This window comes from Nuphar pumila, chromosome 16 (assembly GCF_984573655.1).
Source record: "Nuphar pumila chromosome 16, dmNupPumi1.hap1.1, whole genome shotgun sequence".
Classification (NCBI taxonomy): domain Eukaryota; kingdom Viridiplantae; phylum Streptophyta; class Magnoliopsida; order Nymphaeales; family Nymphaeaceae; genus Nuphar; species Nuphar pumila.
Genome location: NC_143264.1, coordinates 83,086,874 through 83,101,903, shown reverse-complemented (window position 1 = coordinate 83,101,903; position 15,030 = coordinate 83,086,874). Strand labels below are relative to the sequence as shown.

General features: G+C 38.8%; 2 protein-coding genes across 3 annotated transcripts; one reads left to right on the top strand and one right to left on the bottom strand.

Annotated features, from left to right (window-relative positions):
- Positions 1-3,546: 3,546 nt before the first annotated feature.
- On the top strand, positions 3,547-10,763 carry LOC149813874 (cell number regulator 6-like). The gene is made up of 4 exons (XM_089991509.1): positions 3,547-4,112; positions 4,940-5,054; positions 9,922-10,187; positions 10,282-10,763. Exons 1-4 carry the CDS (start codon positions 4,002-4,004, stop codon positions 10,492-10,494), a joined length of 705 nt encoding a protein of 234 aa, XP_089847635.1. The 5' UTR covers positions 3,547-4,001; the 3' UTR covers positions 10,495-10,763.
- Positions 10,764-12,630: 1,867 nt separating this feature from the next.
- Positions 12,631-14,622, bottom strand: LOC149813873 (uncharacterized). 2 transcript variants are annotated; one of them, XM_089991511.1, is made up of 3 exons: positions 14,563-14,622; positions 14,122-14,274; positions 12,631-12,884 (listed from the first exon to the last, which is right to left on the bottom strand). In XM_089991511.1, the coding sequence occupies exons 1-2, from the start codon at positions 14,572-14,574 to the stop codon at positions 14,122-14,124; spliced, it is 165 nt and encodes a 54-aa protein (XP_089847637.1). In that variant the 5' UTR covers positions 14,575-14,622; the 3' UTR covers positions 12,631-12,884. The 2 variants fall into 2 exon arrangements, with proteins under 2 accessions (XP_089847637.1, XP_089847636.1); XM_089991510.1 differs by having other exon boundaries at positions 14,126-14,274.
- Positions 14,623-15,030: the final 408 nt, after the last annotated feature.

Genomic DNA, 15,030 nt, shown 5'->3' with positions numbered 1-15,030 from the left:
CATGCAAGATGCAAATAAAACAATAATAAAATCATGAACCACTAAGTTGCAATGCAATATATATAAAAAGAAAAGAGAAAGGACAAAGAGGCAAACCGTGATTTGCTTCCGATGGAGGGATTGGGAAGAAGAGGGTGGTGATTCCAGCTGCGTGCACACGATCCCGATGAAGAGGAAGAGGCTGTCGATGAAGAAGGGGTTCGAGGCTTGATGCAACGGAGGGGGAAAAAGAAGAAGGGGAGAAGAAGAGAGGAGGAGAAATCGGCAATAGAGGGAGAGAGAGCAAGGGAGAGAGAAAAGAGAGAGGCAAGATGGAGCGGGTGTGATAGCTGCTGGGAAAAAAAATCTTCTCCAGCCCTATTAACCTTACTTATAATCCCTAATTAGGTTAAAACAGGTTTTTTCAAAAAGAGTCCAAAGATTTTTGCTAATTTCCAAAACAAGGTCTCTTCTGAAAAACATGTTTTTCTAAAAATCCAAACTTACTAAACTAACTAAAAGTTAGCTAATACAAGCCTAAACTAATTGAACTATAATTAAGAAAATCTAAATCTAATAAAAATACTAAAACTGTAGGAAAAGCTTTAAAAAACTCAATTTTCTGATAAAATTCAATTCAATGTGGTTTCTCAAAACTAACGATAAAAATGGGTTTTTAAAGCGATTTTAACATGAATCATGCATAAATAACGATTAATAAAATGCAAATATTATGCATGATCAAACGGTAATAAAAAGATGAACTTAAATTATGTGCATTTAATAGGGACATGCATATAAAATAAATATCTGATAAGAGATAGTAATTTATTCATGCATATGCATTGAAATCATGCATATTTCTGTTATGCATTAGATCATGCATATTTACTTGTTTTTTTATTTGTGAGGTTGATAATTGCATGATATGTGTTTTCTATCGCATGATAACTGTCTTTAATACTTAATTGATGTTCTCTATTGCTTAAATGATTATTTGAATTATAAATTTTTCATAATTACAACCCTCTAAAATATTGCATGAATCTTATTTGTGTTCTTTTTACTTATTTATTTTATTAGAAAGATTCATACAAAAAATTCTTTGGATCCTGACACTCCTACTTTTGCGTTTTTACAGTCTCTGAAGCCTAGTGATGAGATTTGCTTTGTGAGGAGCTACGAGGGCTATGTGACTTTTTGGCAGCTTTTTTTTGGGACAACGTGACTCTTCTTTTTGCTTTATTTATATTTTATTTGCTTATGTCTCATACTCTATGCACTTTAATAAATAAAGTCTGTGTTTGGTTTGAAAGATGGGTATAAGATCCTTTATAATGGTGGTTATGGTTAAACTGTAAATGCCCTAGGTTTCTGGAAATAATTTTGCACTTGTAAAAAAAAAATTGTCACTTTTTCATGGGTAGAAGTTGGGGTCATTACAAAGGCGGTCATTGAGGATGTTTTCACTAGATATGTGAGTCAAATATAACTTAGATACGTCTAAGTGATGAGTCAGTAAAGATTACTCAGGAAGTGTGTATATAAGGTTCCGATTGAAAACAAGCATAAAACACAGAGAGAGTAAAGATTTCTCAAAAAATGTGTATGCAAGGTTTCAGTTGAGAACAACCATATAAACACAAGAAATCCCTTTTGGCAAAATGGGAGATGTAAGGCCATATGGCCATAAAGTGACTCTTGAAGCCATTTCAACCATCACGATGTTCAAATGCAAGAGACATGTCTCTTAAGGAATGAAGGAATTTATCCTAAAGTTACGTCTCACAATTAGAACTCTTCACAAAATATAAAATGCAGTGAAAATGATATGATTAAGCATGTATGAAAATACAAAAATCATACAAGCATTCACGGTTACAATGATAAAACATTTTGGTCTTGTGAACGAATTGAGAGTTCGGACTTCCTGGCGATATCGAGCGTTAATTACTGCAATGTCTTCATCCCGCTCCAAGTTCTTCATCTGTGCATGTTAGAAGTCTTGTGGAGGCTGCTTTGTTACAATACAAGTCATGGATCTCATCTAAGGGTTCTTCTTGGTGGGGCATGTGTTATGCACTTCCTGCTCCTGCACACCGATGGTTAAGGTCTTTTCTTTTTTTATGACGAGGAACCCTCGCCAAAGCGAGGGCCCCACGACCGCCCTGCCTTACCTGGCCCACCTCTGAAAGCACCTTTCATTCAGCACCTTCACAACCACCCCACTGGCCACGGGGGCAACCCCACGGATGTGTTAAGGTCAAGCTATCATAACTGAGGAGGGGTCTTGGGTTGGAATCTACCTGTGTCTTCCTACTGATAAATTCCGTCCTTCTTTCTATCATGAATGTACCATTAATATTTAAGCAGCGGTTGTAATTTGTTAGTACCGATTACTGTATTTAAGCAACCGTTGTATTTTGATTAGCGTTACACTTAAGGCTTGGACACAGAACTAAGTGATAATCATATGTTTAAAATATCGTAATCTTCTTGCAATATTTTCAAATTTTGTTAAGAAAACGAGATAAAGTATGATATTTTTTGAAATGTCGATTGCATCTGAATACTAAATTTATCTTAGTATTTTTTAATATCTGATAAAAAATGTTGAATAAAGTACGATATTTATAACAACTTTATCAAGATATTAATGTAGGGGTATAAAAGGTATGGGTTTGGGTCGGTTATCCAACCAAACCTGAGTTGATTTAGTCAGATCCAGGCAAGAAAATAATATCTGGCGAGCTTATTGGATTGTTTCAGTTTTGTGATTTTACATCTGAGACCGAATCCAAATATGAATATCGACTTTGATTTTTTATAAATTTGGATTCGAGCAGGATATATGGTTAAAGGTAGGGCTTTCTCCATGTGGCTTCTATTCGGACTAGGCTTCATCCGATTAGATCCGACCCCAGTACAATCCAGGTCCGACTCGTTTTCCTTTTCTTTTATTTTTATTATTATTTTTTTCAGGCTAGGCTAAGGGAAACCGCCCATCACGAACTGTTGATAGGCCTCCGGTTGCTAAAAGTGTCGTGTCAACGTGTTGGATCTGGTTCGGACTCAGATAGGTTTGAACCTGGATCTGACTTTGAAGTAAAGGTACTGGGTCCGGATCTGGGTATGATCGAGTCTACCATAAAGTAAACCGTACTCAGGTCCTATAAGCATTACATGAACCATACACTGTCCATACCCTATAAAATAATATTTTTTCACTTTTACAATGAAAAACAATGGATCTTAATCCGAACTCAGGTCAGACCTGGGTCTGGTATGAAATTTCACAAACCATACCTAGCTCCATATACTAATCAGACCCTTTGGGTCTGATCCGGATTCTAATCGGACCTTCTTCTTTGTTACCAAACCTTGAACGTATAGGGTTTAGTACGGTTCGGGTCTGGATGAAACCCGACCCTTGACAATATGCCTGAACTAATATGGATCTAGATCTTCCGACCCGGATCCGACCGTTGACGCCACGGGAGACTTGAATGTGTGGATGGTGGGGCTGCACCCTTTTTCTTTGACCTTGCCTGAGAGGTAAACGGGTAACTCCTCCCGTGCTTTGCGTCGTAACGTCTCCCTTGTTCCTTCTTTCGGTCTGATGGTCTCTTTCCTCCTCCAATTGCTATCTATATTTATTACTTCAACTGTATATTGCTCTTCTCCTTCTGGGCATGAAGGACCCGATCGTTTCACGAAGCGTTGGTGGTAGTTTTTCCTGAATCTGGAGTTGTTGGGGCGAAAGAAGAAGTGGGTGCATTTCCAAATCAGCCATTTCGTCGATTTTTCTTGGGAAACTTCATGGGTGGATTCTGATTTTGTGATAATTGTGCAGAAGTTGGGACTAATCCTGAAGTGGGTGTTTCTTATTTTGTGTGTTTGAAGAGGGAGAGAGAGAAGAGAGGTGAAGGGGGTTTGTAGGGGTGATTCTTGGCATTTTTAGATAGGAAAGAAAGGAAGGGGTTTAGGGAATTTGGTGTTTTTCTTTTTGATCTTCCTTTGAGATGGAGGACGGCACGGTGAAGTCGCATTATGTGAAGCTGAGGAAGGACCAAGATGGGCCTATGGAGGAAATCGTGCCGGGAGAGCTGAATCAGCCTGTGCAGGTTCCCCAGGTCAGAAGTTGAAATCTCTCTCTCTCTCTCTCTGTCTCTGTGGGTAAGTCAAGATCATGATGACTTTTGGTGTTTTTTCGAGAACTGTAATGTTTCTCTTGTAAATCAAGATTTAAAAGGAAAGGTAATGACTAGTTTTGATTCTCCGAGGCTTTTTCTCTTGATCTTTGTGGATCTATAGAAAATACTGTTGATCTAATATGATTTCAGTGATGATTGTCTATTTGATTCGGTCAATCTTTGCTATTCGTACCGAGTCCAACAGGGCGACCTTCCTTTTGCTTTCTAGTTCCGTACTAATGGCATGTGAATGATTCTGATTGAGTCTGAGTCTGTAATTTTGCTATTTTCGGCGCCATATATCAAAGAAATCAAATGATGGTTGTGGTTAACAAGGAAATTCACAAAGCAAACGAACTGTGGACAATGATGAGAAATAGCGCAAGGGATTTTATTGGCTTTAATAACTAGTAAGACATGTCTAAAGCTTTAAGCGGACACATTCTAAACTTCCCTTTTTATCTCTTGATGAGGAAAATGTCCTCATATATTATCAGCATTTTGTTTGTTTTGTGTTGAGAATTATTAATTTATTACTATTTGCAAGTGAAAGGTTTCATGTTTTAAAGTTAAATTATTGGGAGTTATCGTGAAGTATGACTTCGTTTTTTTGCCAAAGCACATTTGATGAAAGAGATGCTCTGTTGTTCTCTTTCCCATTATATCAGAATCAATTGGAGATGGTAGTTTTTTTTGTGAATTTCACTGGGATTGGTGTTAGCAAAGGCAATTCTTAGGTGTACGTCTGATTCTATTCTATGTGGCAGTTGGTTGTGCACAAATGTCGTGAGTGTGGACAGCCTCTCCCTTCTAACCATGAGCCTCCTGCTGATGAGGCCTGGACGACTGGGATTTTTGGATGTGCAGAAGATACTACCAGTTGTAAGTTTTTTTATTGCTATCTTTGCAAGTTTTTTGGTCTTGCTTAATTGCATGTTTGAGACCTACTCATGGGGGAAACTCCAATTTACTCCCATGTTATGTTCCCTTATGTGTTATTCTTTACGAGAAGCGACACAAAAATATCATGTCCCTGTATCCTTTGCCGCTCACTGTGACATGGTTTGGAACCATAAACTCTTGCTTTTTTTTGCTAAATAAAACAGGATGACACTTCTGTAAAATGTTATGTATAGTTATCAGTGATTATTTGATGGATCCTGTGACTGTTTCATGCCAATATACGCGTGCATGCACACACACCATACTTATTCAAATGCACGTGCTGAACTGTGAGAAGAAAGATGAGTCATGATGTCAAAGCACCGATATACAGGATAATACTTAAGAATCTCTTCGGGTAGTATCTCACTCTCTGGATAACGTTTCCTAGCTAGTGTCCTAGGATAGACATCTTCTGACATCTCAAGGACATAGTTCTGTCATGAGATAGTATGAGAAGATCACAAAAGTTGGCTCTCACATTTTATTTTCTCCTTCCTAAATCATATTACGTTTGAAATTGTTAAGATTTTTCTCTCTTTTGCATAGATCCCCTTGATCTTGATTTACCCTGTTGCATGTTTGGCAACAAAGAAATAATTCACTGATCGCCATTCACTATTTTGGTTCCACAGAATTGGTTTTCTGCTATTTAATTTTTGATGATTGCATCTCCTTTCATTAATGTCAATGCTTTTCTTGAGATAGTAATAGTAGTTAGGGGTGTCAACGGGTCGGGGTTTGGTTACCCTGGTGGAACCAGACATGGACCAGATTTTTGGGTATGGTATCGGGTCTGATCCTGGGTCTAATCGGATCTACTATAAGAGAAACCATACTCGGACCCGATAAGAACTACATGAACCAGACCCGGTAAAATAATATTTTTTATCATTTTTACATTGAAAAATTGCGGGTTTTAATCGGAACTCGGGTCGGGCCCGGGTCTGGTATAAAATTTCACAAACTATACCTGGGTCCATGTATTAATCGGACCTTCGGGCCTTAATCCGGTCTTCTTATTTGTCACCATACCTGGACCCTATAGGGTTTGGTCCGGGTAAAACCGACCCGTTGACACCCCTAATAGTAGTAGTGCATGGTGACCTTGGTGGTCGTCATAGTGAGGTCTAAGGATAATTATGGTGCTGGTTACAATGGTGTAAGCATTAGCAAGTATAGGGTATGTGGAGGTGTGTAAATGCATGTTTCATGTGCATGCACACACACACATATATGCAATGATGCATACATGACAATTGCATACGCTGTGTGACATGTCGTGACATGTCCTACACTATTTTAGCACCTATGTCACATAGGTGCGGGTGCGGATGCGGGTATGGGTGCGGATGTGGCTATGCGGCACTTTAAAAAACCTTGGGTGTGGGGGTGCGGGGAGGATATATATATAATTTTTAACATTTTTAAGTTAACACTACGTGTATGTGTGTGCATTTATGTATTTATATATATATATAATATAAATAAAAATGGACTTGATTAGGTTTAACTTAATCTACTTTTGGATAGAAATGAACCTCAGTGTGGTGCACTTCACCTAACACAAAGGAAGTTGTGTCCAAGTGTCGTACCTGCCTGGGTGCGGGTGCGGTGCCCTGTTAGAAGAGTTCGTGTGACATAGTTTAGCACTATTCTAATAAAGGTAAATGATCCATGTCTTTGTATTCTTGTTTTAAAATTTTTCGCATATATGTGTGTTGTTTCCTATCGAGGCTTGAAAATGCTTGGGAGAGGAAGGTTTATAATGGTTGACAAATCTTTTTAACAAGATTTGGCGGACAAATAAGATGCCTAATGAGTGGAGGAAGAGTACTTTGGTGCCTCTATATAAGAATAAGGGTGATATACAAGATTGCACAAACTATCGTGGTATAAAACTCATGAGTCATACTATGAAACTTTGGGAGAGGGTGATTGAGTCTAGGTTGAGGAAGGTTGTCATGATATCGGAGAATCAATTTGGTTTTATGCCTGGAAGATCAACTATGGAAGCTATACATCTTCTCAAACAACTTATTGAGAGATATAAAGAGAGGAACAAAGATTTGCACATGTTTTTTATTGATTTGGAGAAGGCATACGATAGAGTACCTAGGGACGTTCTCTAGTGGACAATGATGAAGAAAGGCGTTTCTCTCAAGTACATTAGTATAATTAAAGATATGTATGAAGGAGTAGTAACCAATGTCTGCACTTGTGGAGGGGTGACAACCAATTTTCCTATAACGGTTGGGTTACATCAAGGATCTGCTTTAAGCCCTTTCCTATTTGCTATAGTGATGGATGAGCTTACGAGATCAATTCAAGAAAATGTGCCGTGGTGTATCTTGTTTGCTGATGATATTGTTTTGATTGATGAGTCTAGAGCTGGGGTTAATGCTAAGTTAAAATTATGGAGACAGACATTGGAAGCAAGAGGTTTTAAGTTGAGTAAGAGTAAGACAGAATATATGGAATGTCGGTTTAGTAAGCAACGAAGTAGTGATGGGAGTGTAGTGAAGCTTGGTGAGCAAGAAATACCGGTGGATGATTGTTTCAAATATTTGGGATCTATCATTCAAAAGTATGGAGAAATTGATGGAGATGTAAATCATAGGATAAAGGTTGGGTGGATGAAATTGAAAAGTGCAACTGGAGTGTTGTGCGATCGTAGAATGCCATTGCGGTTGAAGGAAAAGTTTTATAGGACGACTATTAGGCCCGCTTTACTATATGGTACAGAATGTTGGGCTGCCAAGAGACATCATATTCAAAAAATGAGTGTAGCTGAGATGAGTATGCTTAGATGGATGTGTGGAAATACAATAAAAGATAAGATTCAGAACGAGGAGATACGCAAGAAGGTAGGCGTTGCACCCATTGAAAATAAGATGAGAGAGAATCGTTTACGGTGGTTTGGACATATTCGGCGAAGGCCTAATGATGCTCCAGTTAGAAGGATGGAGAAATGAGAAAATATATTAGTTAAAAGAGGTCGGGGTAGGCCTAGGAAGACTTGGATGGAGATGATAGGAAAGGATATGAATGCTTTGAACCTCACCGAGGACATGGCATTGGATAAAAATGATTGGAGGATAAGGATTCATGTGGAAGACCCATAATGATTTTCTTTTTTGCTTCATATCACCGACCCCAATTGTTTTGGGATGAAGGCGTAATTGTTTGTTGTTGTTTGTATATGTGTGTTGTTTCCATATCAAGTGAGCATACATGTCCATGTCTATGTGACATAGGTCGTTGGTTTCATTTGTGGCACTAATAGAGCAGTAGCACCTATTTATTAGTGCCACCAAAGTTTTAAGATTTCACTTACATGATTGTAAATTTGACCATATTGATGTAATCTACATAAACTATTTAGTTGAGAACATGTGTTAGGTAAAGAGATTTTTGATGTTTGCTGGTTCTTAAAAGAATTTAAAATTTACGTCAAAACAAATATATCCAAAACATGTTTCTTAGTAAATAAACCATGTTAAACACATCTGCAGGGTCTAATTTAAGTAAATAAATATGAAGACAAAGGAAATTGTAATGAAGTAGCAATGGATGCTTCATTTGTGTGTGTGTGTGAGCACTGTGCAAGCTACTCCATGTGGTGCATCTATGGCATCATAATGAGCTATATGATAAAATTCAATATAATGTTTCAGGTTCGCTCATGCTTATGCATTATTGCAAGTTTCTTTGTGTAGAGTATAAGGTGTTATTTCAATAATTTTTACCTTTGTTGACATCTCAAATTTTTTATCATTTGTTATTGTTACCTATCACTGAAAAATTTCTCCTTTTTTGTTGGTTTTCCTAAGTAATTAGGACCATCTATAATAATATATGTTGTTGTGAAATCTAATTTGTCTTTTCTAATAAATGACTATAAGTGTGTGGTTTACAACATATGTTTTAATGCTATGATCTAGGAGATATCTCATTGTTCACCACCAACATATGTTTTAGTGCTATGGTCTAGGAGATTTCATTGTTCACTACCCTAGGAGATTCTAATGTGGTAGACAGTAATCTAGCCTTTTTTGTTTCTATTGTTGCCTTTTGCTTCACTGATTCTGCGGCTGTAAACTTTGTCTAAGCTTGTTAATATTTGCAACTGGATTTTACTGATTTTATTATATAATATTTAAGGATTGTAACACTTGAATCATGAGTTTTTCGAGTTTGAAACTAGTTGTGGAAATTATTTAGTTTTCATGATGTTCATTTCTTGCAGGTTTGAATATTTTGTTACTTTTGCTGTGGTTTGTTCTGATACATTGTTGATCCTCCTATTGTTTGAGTTGTTTCACCTTATTAGGTGCTCGCACTACTTTGCAATTTATATTTTGTGTGTTTGCAGCTTATTTCTGTTGACTGACTTGACCAGTACTAAGTGGTTTGGCCTTTCTAGCATTTGTAATGAATGGTGAATCTAATTATCCTGTTATCCATACAGTTGAAAGTTGAAACTTGTTAGAAATAATTTTTTATTGTAAAATACTTCTGGGACTTGCTGATAGAGTTAATGTTTGATTTCGGTTAATGATAGAGCTTGACAAATATTTCTTCATTTCCGAGGAGTCATCCGTAATGGAAATATTTGAAATGAAATGGGCAAAAAAGGACTTGGCCTCAAGACTTCACTTTGCACCAAAATGACAAAGCATTAACCCTTTTTTTTCACACTAATAACATAGCAAATCCTCGGAGACTCGAAAATCTGGATGCTAGATGGTCAAGAGTGTCCAAATAGTCCTAAGATGACCAGCAACAACTAAATGAATTTTTGCAGGTTGGCATGGATTATTCTGTCCATGTGTGTTGTTCGGGCGCAATGTTGAGAACTTGAGGGAGGACATTCCTTGGACAACACCTTGTATCTGTCATGCCATATTTGTTGAGGGTGGCATAGCGCTAGCAGCAGCAACTGCTGTATTGCATGGCATCGATCCAGGGACATCATTCCTGATTGGTGAAGGGTTATTGTTTACATGGTGGATGTGTGGTATTTACACAGGCTTATTTCGGCAAGAGTTGCAGAAGAAGTATCATTTGAAGGTCTCTCTGTGTGTGTGTGTGTGTGTGTGTGTGTGTGTGTGTGCAATTATGCATTGTTGGTTATGTGATGAATCTTTTGTTCTTCTGTCTTTAGAACTCGCCATGTGACCCTTGCATAGTTCACTGTTGCATGCATTGGTGTGCACTTTGTCAAGAACACCGGGAAATGAAGGGCCACCTGGATGACGATGTTGTTACACCCATGGCCATTGTAAATCCCCCGCCTGTGCAGGAAATGCAGCTGCCTACTTCAACTACAAGCGAGAACGGTGTCGATCAAGCCCGTCTGGAGATGCAAGCTTTGTAGTTCGAGATGCATGCTGCATAGCACTATTGTGAAGATCCTTTTTTTTTTGTAAATTTTGGGTATGGAGCACCTGGAACCCAACCATCTACCTGTCTTTGGCCCCAATTTTTGGTGCTCGCGACAAACCTGCTTGGAGAATATGGTAATCATAGACTCAGTTTTATTTGTTTTCCTGGACCTCAAATCATAGAAAGCATTAATACATGGATACTTTGGTTCATGACTTCAATCAAGAACTTGATATTATGAGAAACATTTTCCTTGTTTAATCAACATTTTATGGATGAATTTGGTCAAGCAGCTGATGACCATTATGTTTGTCACCATGTCACAATTTTGTAGAACTTGGATGAAACTGTTGAGGCGGCAAATTTTGGATGAAACCTACTGTGTTGTTCATAGGTCCTTGTTAGTGACTGAACATGGGTCTGAGCCACTGCAGCCCTATAAGCAATGAGGTCTGCCCACTGAAATCCCTTTTCACAGTCCAGTTTTCAAATGGTAATGGGGGTTTGTGTGGAATGGAAGAAACAGTTGAGAGAAGACTATGGAAATGTGGCTGTTTTGGTGACCGTGGCTGCACCAAAAAATGTAACAATTGTGCCAGATGACAGCATGTAGGATATAAATGTCAAGCCAAGGTCCTCCTATTCCCTTGTCTGCAAAGTGAAGGGCACCGTGGGAATGAAGAGAAAACAGGTATGAATCTCATTTATTGAAGGGAGAATGGAGAGAAAGGTAACAGGTATGAACCTCATTTACCGTTCGGCATTGGCACTTAACCATTTAAGTCATTTTACCTTAAGAAAATGAAGACATGTTTGTGATCCTGTGAAACCCTTTCTCACATGAGAAAATATGGCTTACTTTCTCACACTAGAAAGTGTTTCACAGGTTTGCAAATGTGATCTTTCGGACCCTTACCAGAACAACAGCCGCCCCATGTGGCAGATGGATTAGATCCTGGGCCTTCAGCTTGACACACGACCCCTCTTACCACATGGGATACCACCTCAGTGAGTACTTCTCCATGGGGGGAGGTATGAACCCATTTGGACAGGCTAGCTAATTTTTTTTCATTTATTATGTGGGTCCCATTACATATTTCTCATGATCATGTTTGTTACACTCTTTCTAGGAAACATGCTCTATTTCCTATGAAAGATACTCTCTTTCATGGGAAAGGGCATGAAACAAACACCCCTTTAGTCTTAACAAGCTTCTCCATTAACGGCATTTGATCACAATAGGCTCTCAAACGACACATTTTAAGAACCAAACATCTCTCATCTCTAGCTCCGCACAACCACTGGGACAAACCCACAACAGCAAAGCAATGGTGCAAGGCCTCTCAGCCATCCATGTCAAACTTAAATATGGATTTTACCAATGTTGTCAGAATCGTATCAGATCCTGAATTCAGAGAATCAGCCATTCAGATTTTGAACCGAATCAGCCAATTTTTAACCAGCAAATGACGTGTCAAAAATATATTAAAAAATATTTTAAAATTTATTTAAAATCGATACTTGCCAAAGCCCTTCCTCTCTTTGATATCGAAGAGAAACCACTATTTTTTGGATCATTGAGAAGTGCAACACCGATTATGCCTTATTCTGCCCCCTTGGTGTAAAGCTCCACAAGTACTCTTTCTGAGAAAGCTTTTTCCGCTGGGCTGGAAACTTCTCTAGATCAAGCATTTACTTTTCTAGTAAGAAACAAGCGCCTTAGGCTTAGGGCTAATGTCCAAATCATTCGGGTGGCTTGGAACAGAATTAGCAGAATCATATTTGATTAATTAGCAGTCATTCTACAGAACACATATACAGCAGCACGTTTGATGGGCCTGGAATGTGAATCAGATGCTCACAATTATGAGTACGATTCACATTGTTCTGCAAACGTGAAAATTTGCAATGTGTAAACGATTTCTCTTCACATTGGTTTTGCAAATGTGTGAGAATGATTTTTTGTGTGTAAACGAAATGGGTTTGAATCATATTTACATCTGATGTGATTCCGCTGCATGCGGGCAACCCCTGTGAATAGGAATCACATTCTCATTTTCAGATGTGTAAACTGCACATTCAAGTGATATTTCTGCTTTAGCTTCAAGCCATAATGAGCAACAGACAATACCAGAAAGATGAAATCTTGACATAAGCAAAAAAAAAAAAAAAGAACGACCTCAGTTGGTGTCAATATCCAGCAATGTGCTGTAGACTAGAATGGAAGATTCGTAGTGAATGAAACACCACAAATTTTGAAACCAGATCAAACAAGTAAAAGAGCATTAAGCGTGTTCTATGATCACATCCGGTGTCGAAGAGCGGCGAGAAGCTTTTCCATCAATTCCTTCCAAATTACAGCTCTAAATGACACTTTTGCCGCTGAAAGAAGAAACACGGGAATAAACAAATATCATAGTATCAGATTATCAGTTTATCAGTTACCAACTCAAATTCATTACTTATTCTTCACATGCAATTATATTGAAACACAGAAAGAAATGGGAAGTGTGAATAGGTCTGTGTGTGCATCTAAACCGCAGGGCATGAACATATTTCTAGGCCAAATAATGGGGAAGGAGTTACCACCTCACATACAACATCTGCAAGATGAACCAACTCTCATGTCATTTATCTGAAAGACGAGTGAAACTAGGGTGAACTGTAGACCTACTGACCTATACTCGAGCTGATTAATTTCCGAAACACACACACACACACACACACACACACACACATATATCTATATATATAAATTCAAAGCAGAATCGCTAAACCATTTTGTTCAACATTACATTATGAAATCTAAAGCATATCTAAAATATATTAATTACAAGTTAACAAACCTATATGAGCTGACCTGAGCTGAACATGTATTCTTGGTGTTCGGCTTGACCAGCCCTATTATACGAGTTCAAATAAGCTCTTTATGAGCCAAACATAACCCAACCACAAGCAGCTCGCCTCATTTCCCTGCCCCACGTGGAACCAGGGCTGGTAAACGAGCTGAACGAACCGAGCTTGAAGTGAATCAAGTGATCAAGCTTAGCTAATTCTTGTGGCAGGTCAAGCCAAGTTCTAGCTCATAATGAGCCCGAGTTCGAGCTGGCGTGTTTATAGAAAAATATGTCATTTTAGAGCTGGAAGAAATAGGATTACAAAAAAAATACATGATAAGTATATTTAAAATATATTTCTTATTACCTAACGAGCTTATACTAGTTGAGCTGAGCCGAGTACCAATTGTTCATATTCAGCTTGCCAGCCCATTTTACGAGTCCGAACAAGCTCTTTACCAACGGAGTCATGAGCGGCTCGACTTGTTTCCCATCCCCAAATGAAACTCAACATGGGGATGGTTTCGCCTGGTGGCTACATAACCAGCTCCACAATTCTAAGCCGTCCAAATTCTCCAGATGGATGATAGAAAACATTCCAAGAATTCAGCCAGGGAACCGATTGACAAATAGTCAAACACGAACAGATAAGAGAACAGACTCTCCACACAAAAATTTCCCAGATAACATATCAGCAGTGCACAAAAGGATGACAATAAAAAAATGCCAAAAAAAAAAGTTCTATCAGACTGCAATCAAATTGACAAACGGAAAAGGCACACCTACGTCTGCTTGGAGTAGGAGGATGAAAACGGGACGCGCTTGTTGCGGAACATCATGTAGCCAACGGGAAAAACGATCCCCACCATCATGATCACGGCCCCGATTATGTACCTCAGAGGGCCTGGTGCCTCTATCTCTAGAAGCCTCCTCATCTGCAAATAAAGAACCGAAAAACTCTAGATTCATCATCCATATCAACCTCAAAACTCTAATTCCTTTCTTCCCATGATCCCAGAAGAAAACCCAAATTTTCGTTCTTCCAATGTACCCAACAAGAGGAAAAAGGAAAAAATAAAACCCTAAATTCGCTCCAGATTAACCAAGAAATCAGCCAAAGTCGAAGCACAATCGCTGAAAACCCTAGTTTCTTCCTCAATTTCCAGAAGTAAATTTGATAAAATCGAGACTAAGAACGAGATAAGTAGAAGCAAGAAACTCACCGTCACCGGCATCTCTACACCAGAATGAAGATCGTTAGTTTCGTTACTCGCTTTCTTTGAGATGGTAAGCAAAGGAACCCGAGTCGTCGCTATTTATAACTCTGCGACGAGGGGCGTAAACGGTTCGGATTCGGTTCAGATTTGGTCCTAATGTATCCTTCATAATCCAGATCCGGAACGGAGTTTCGAATTGCCGTGTTTGGATTGGGAGTTTGGGTCGGAAGCCGGGTCGTCAGAGGCACGCTGCGGTTTCCCCGACGCTCTCCGCTGTTTGGGAGCAGCGGTGTTGCCAAAGCGTTGCGTTGGGGATGGACTCAGCAACGTCATATTTCAACTCCATGCCCTCTCGCTGTATCTGTGTAAAACCCTACTCTCTCACTTCTGCGTTCTTCTTCTTCTTCCTCCTCCTCTTCTTCTTCTTCTTCCTCCTCCTCCTCTTCTTCTTCATACGCAGCAGGTACTCTCTCT

Coding starts and splice junctions, on each gene's coding strand:
- LOC149813874 (XM_089991509.1), top strand. CDS start 4,002: ATGGAGGACGGCACGGTGAAGTCGCATTATGTGAAGCTGAGGAAGGAC. Junction 4,113..4,939: donor AGCCTGTGCAGGTTCCCCAG/GTCAGAAGTTGA, acceptor TCTATGTGGCAG/TTGGTTGTGCACAAATGTCG. Junction 5,055..9,921: donor TGCAGAAGATACTACCAGTT/GTAAGTTTTTTT, acceptor GAATTTTTGCAG/GTTGGCATGGATTATTCTGT.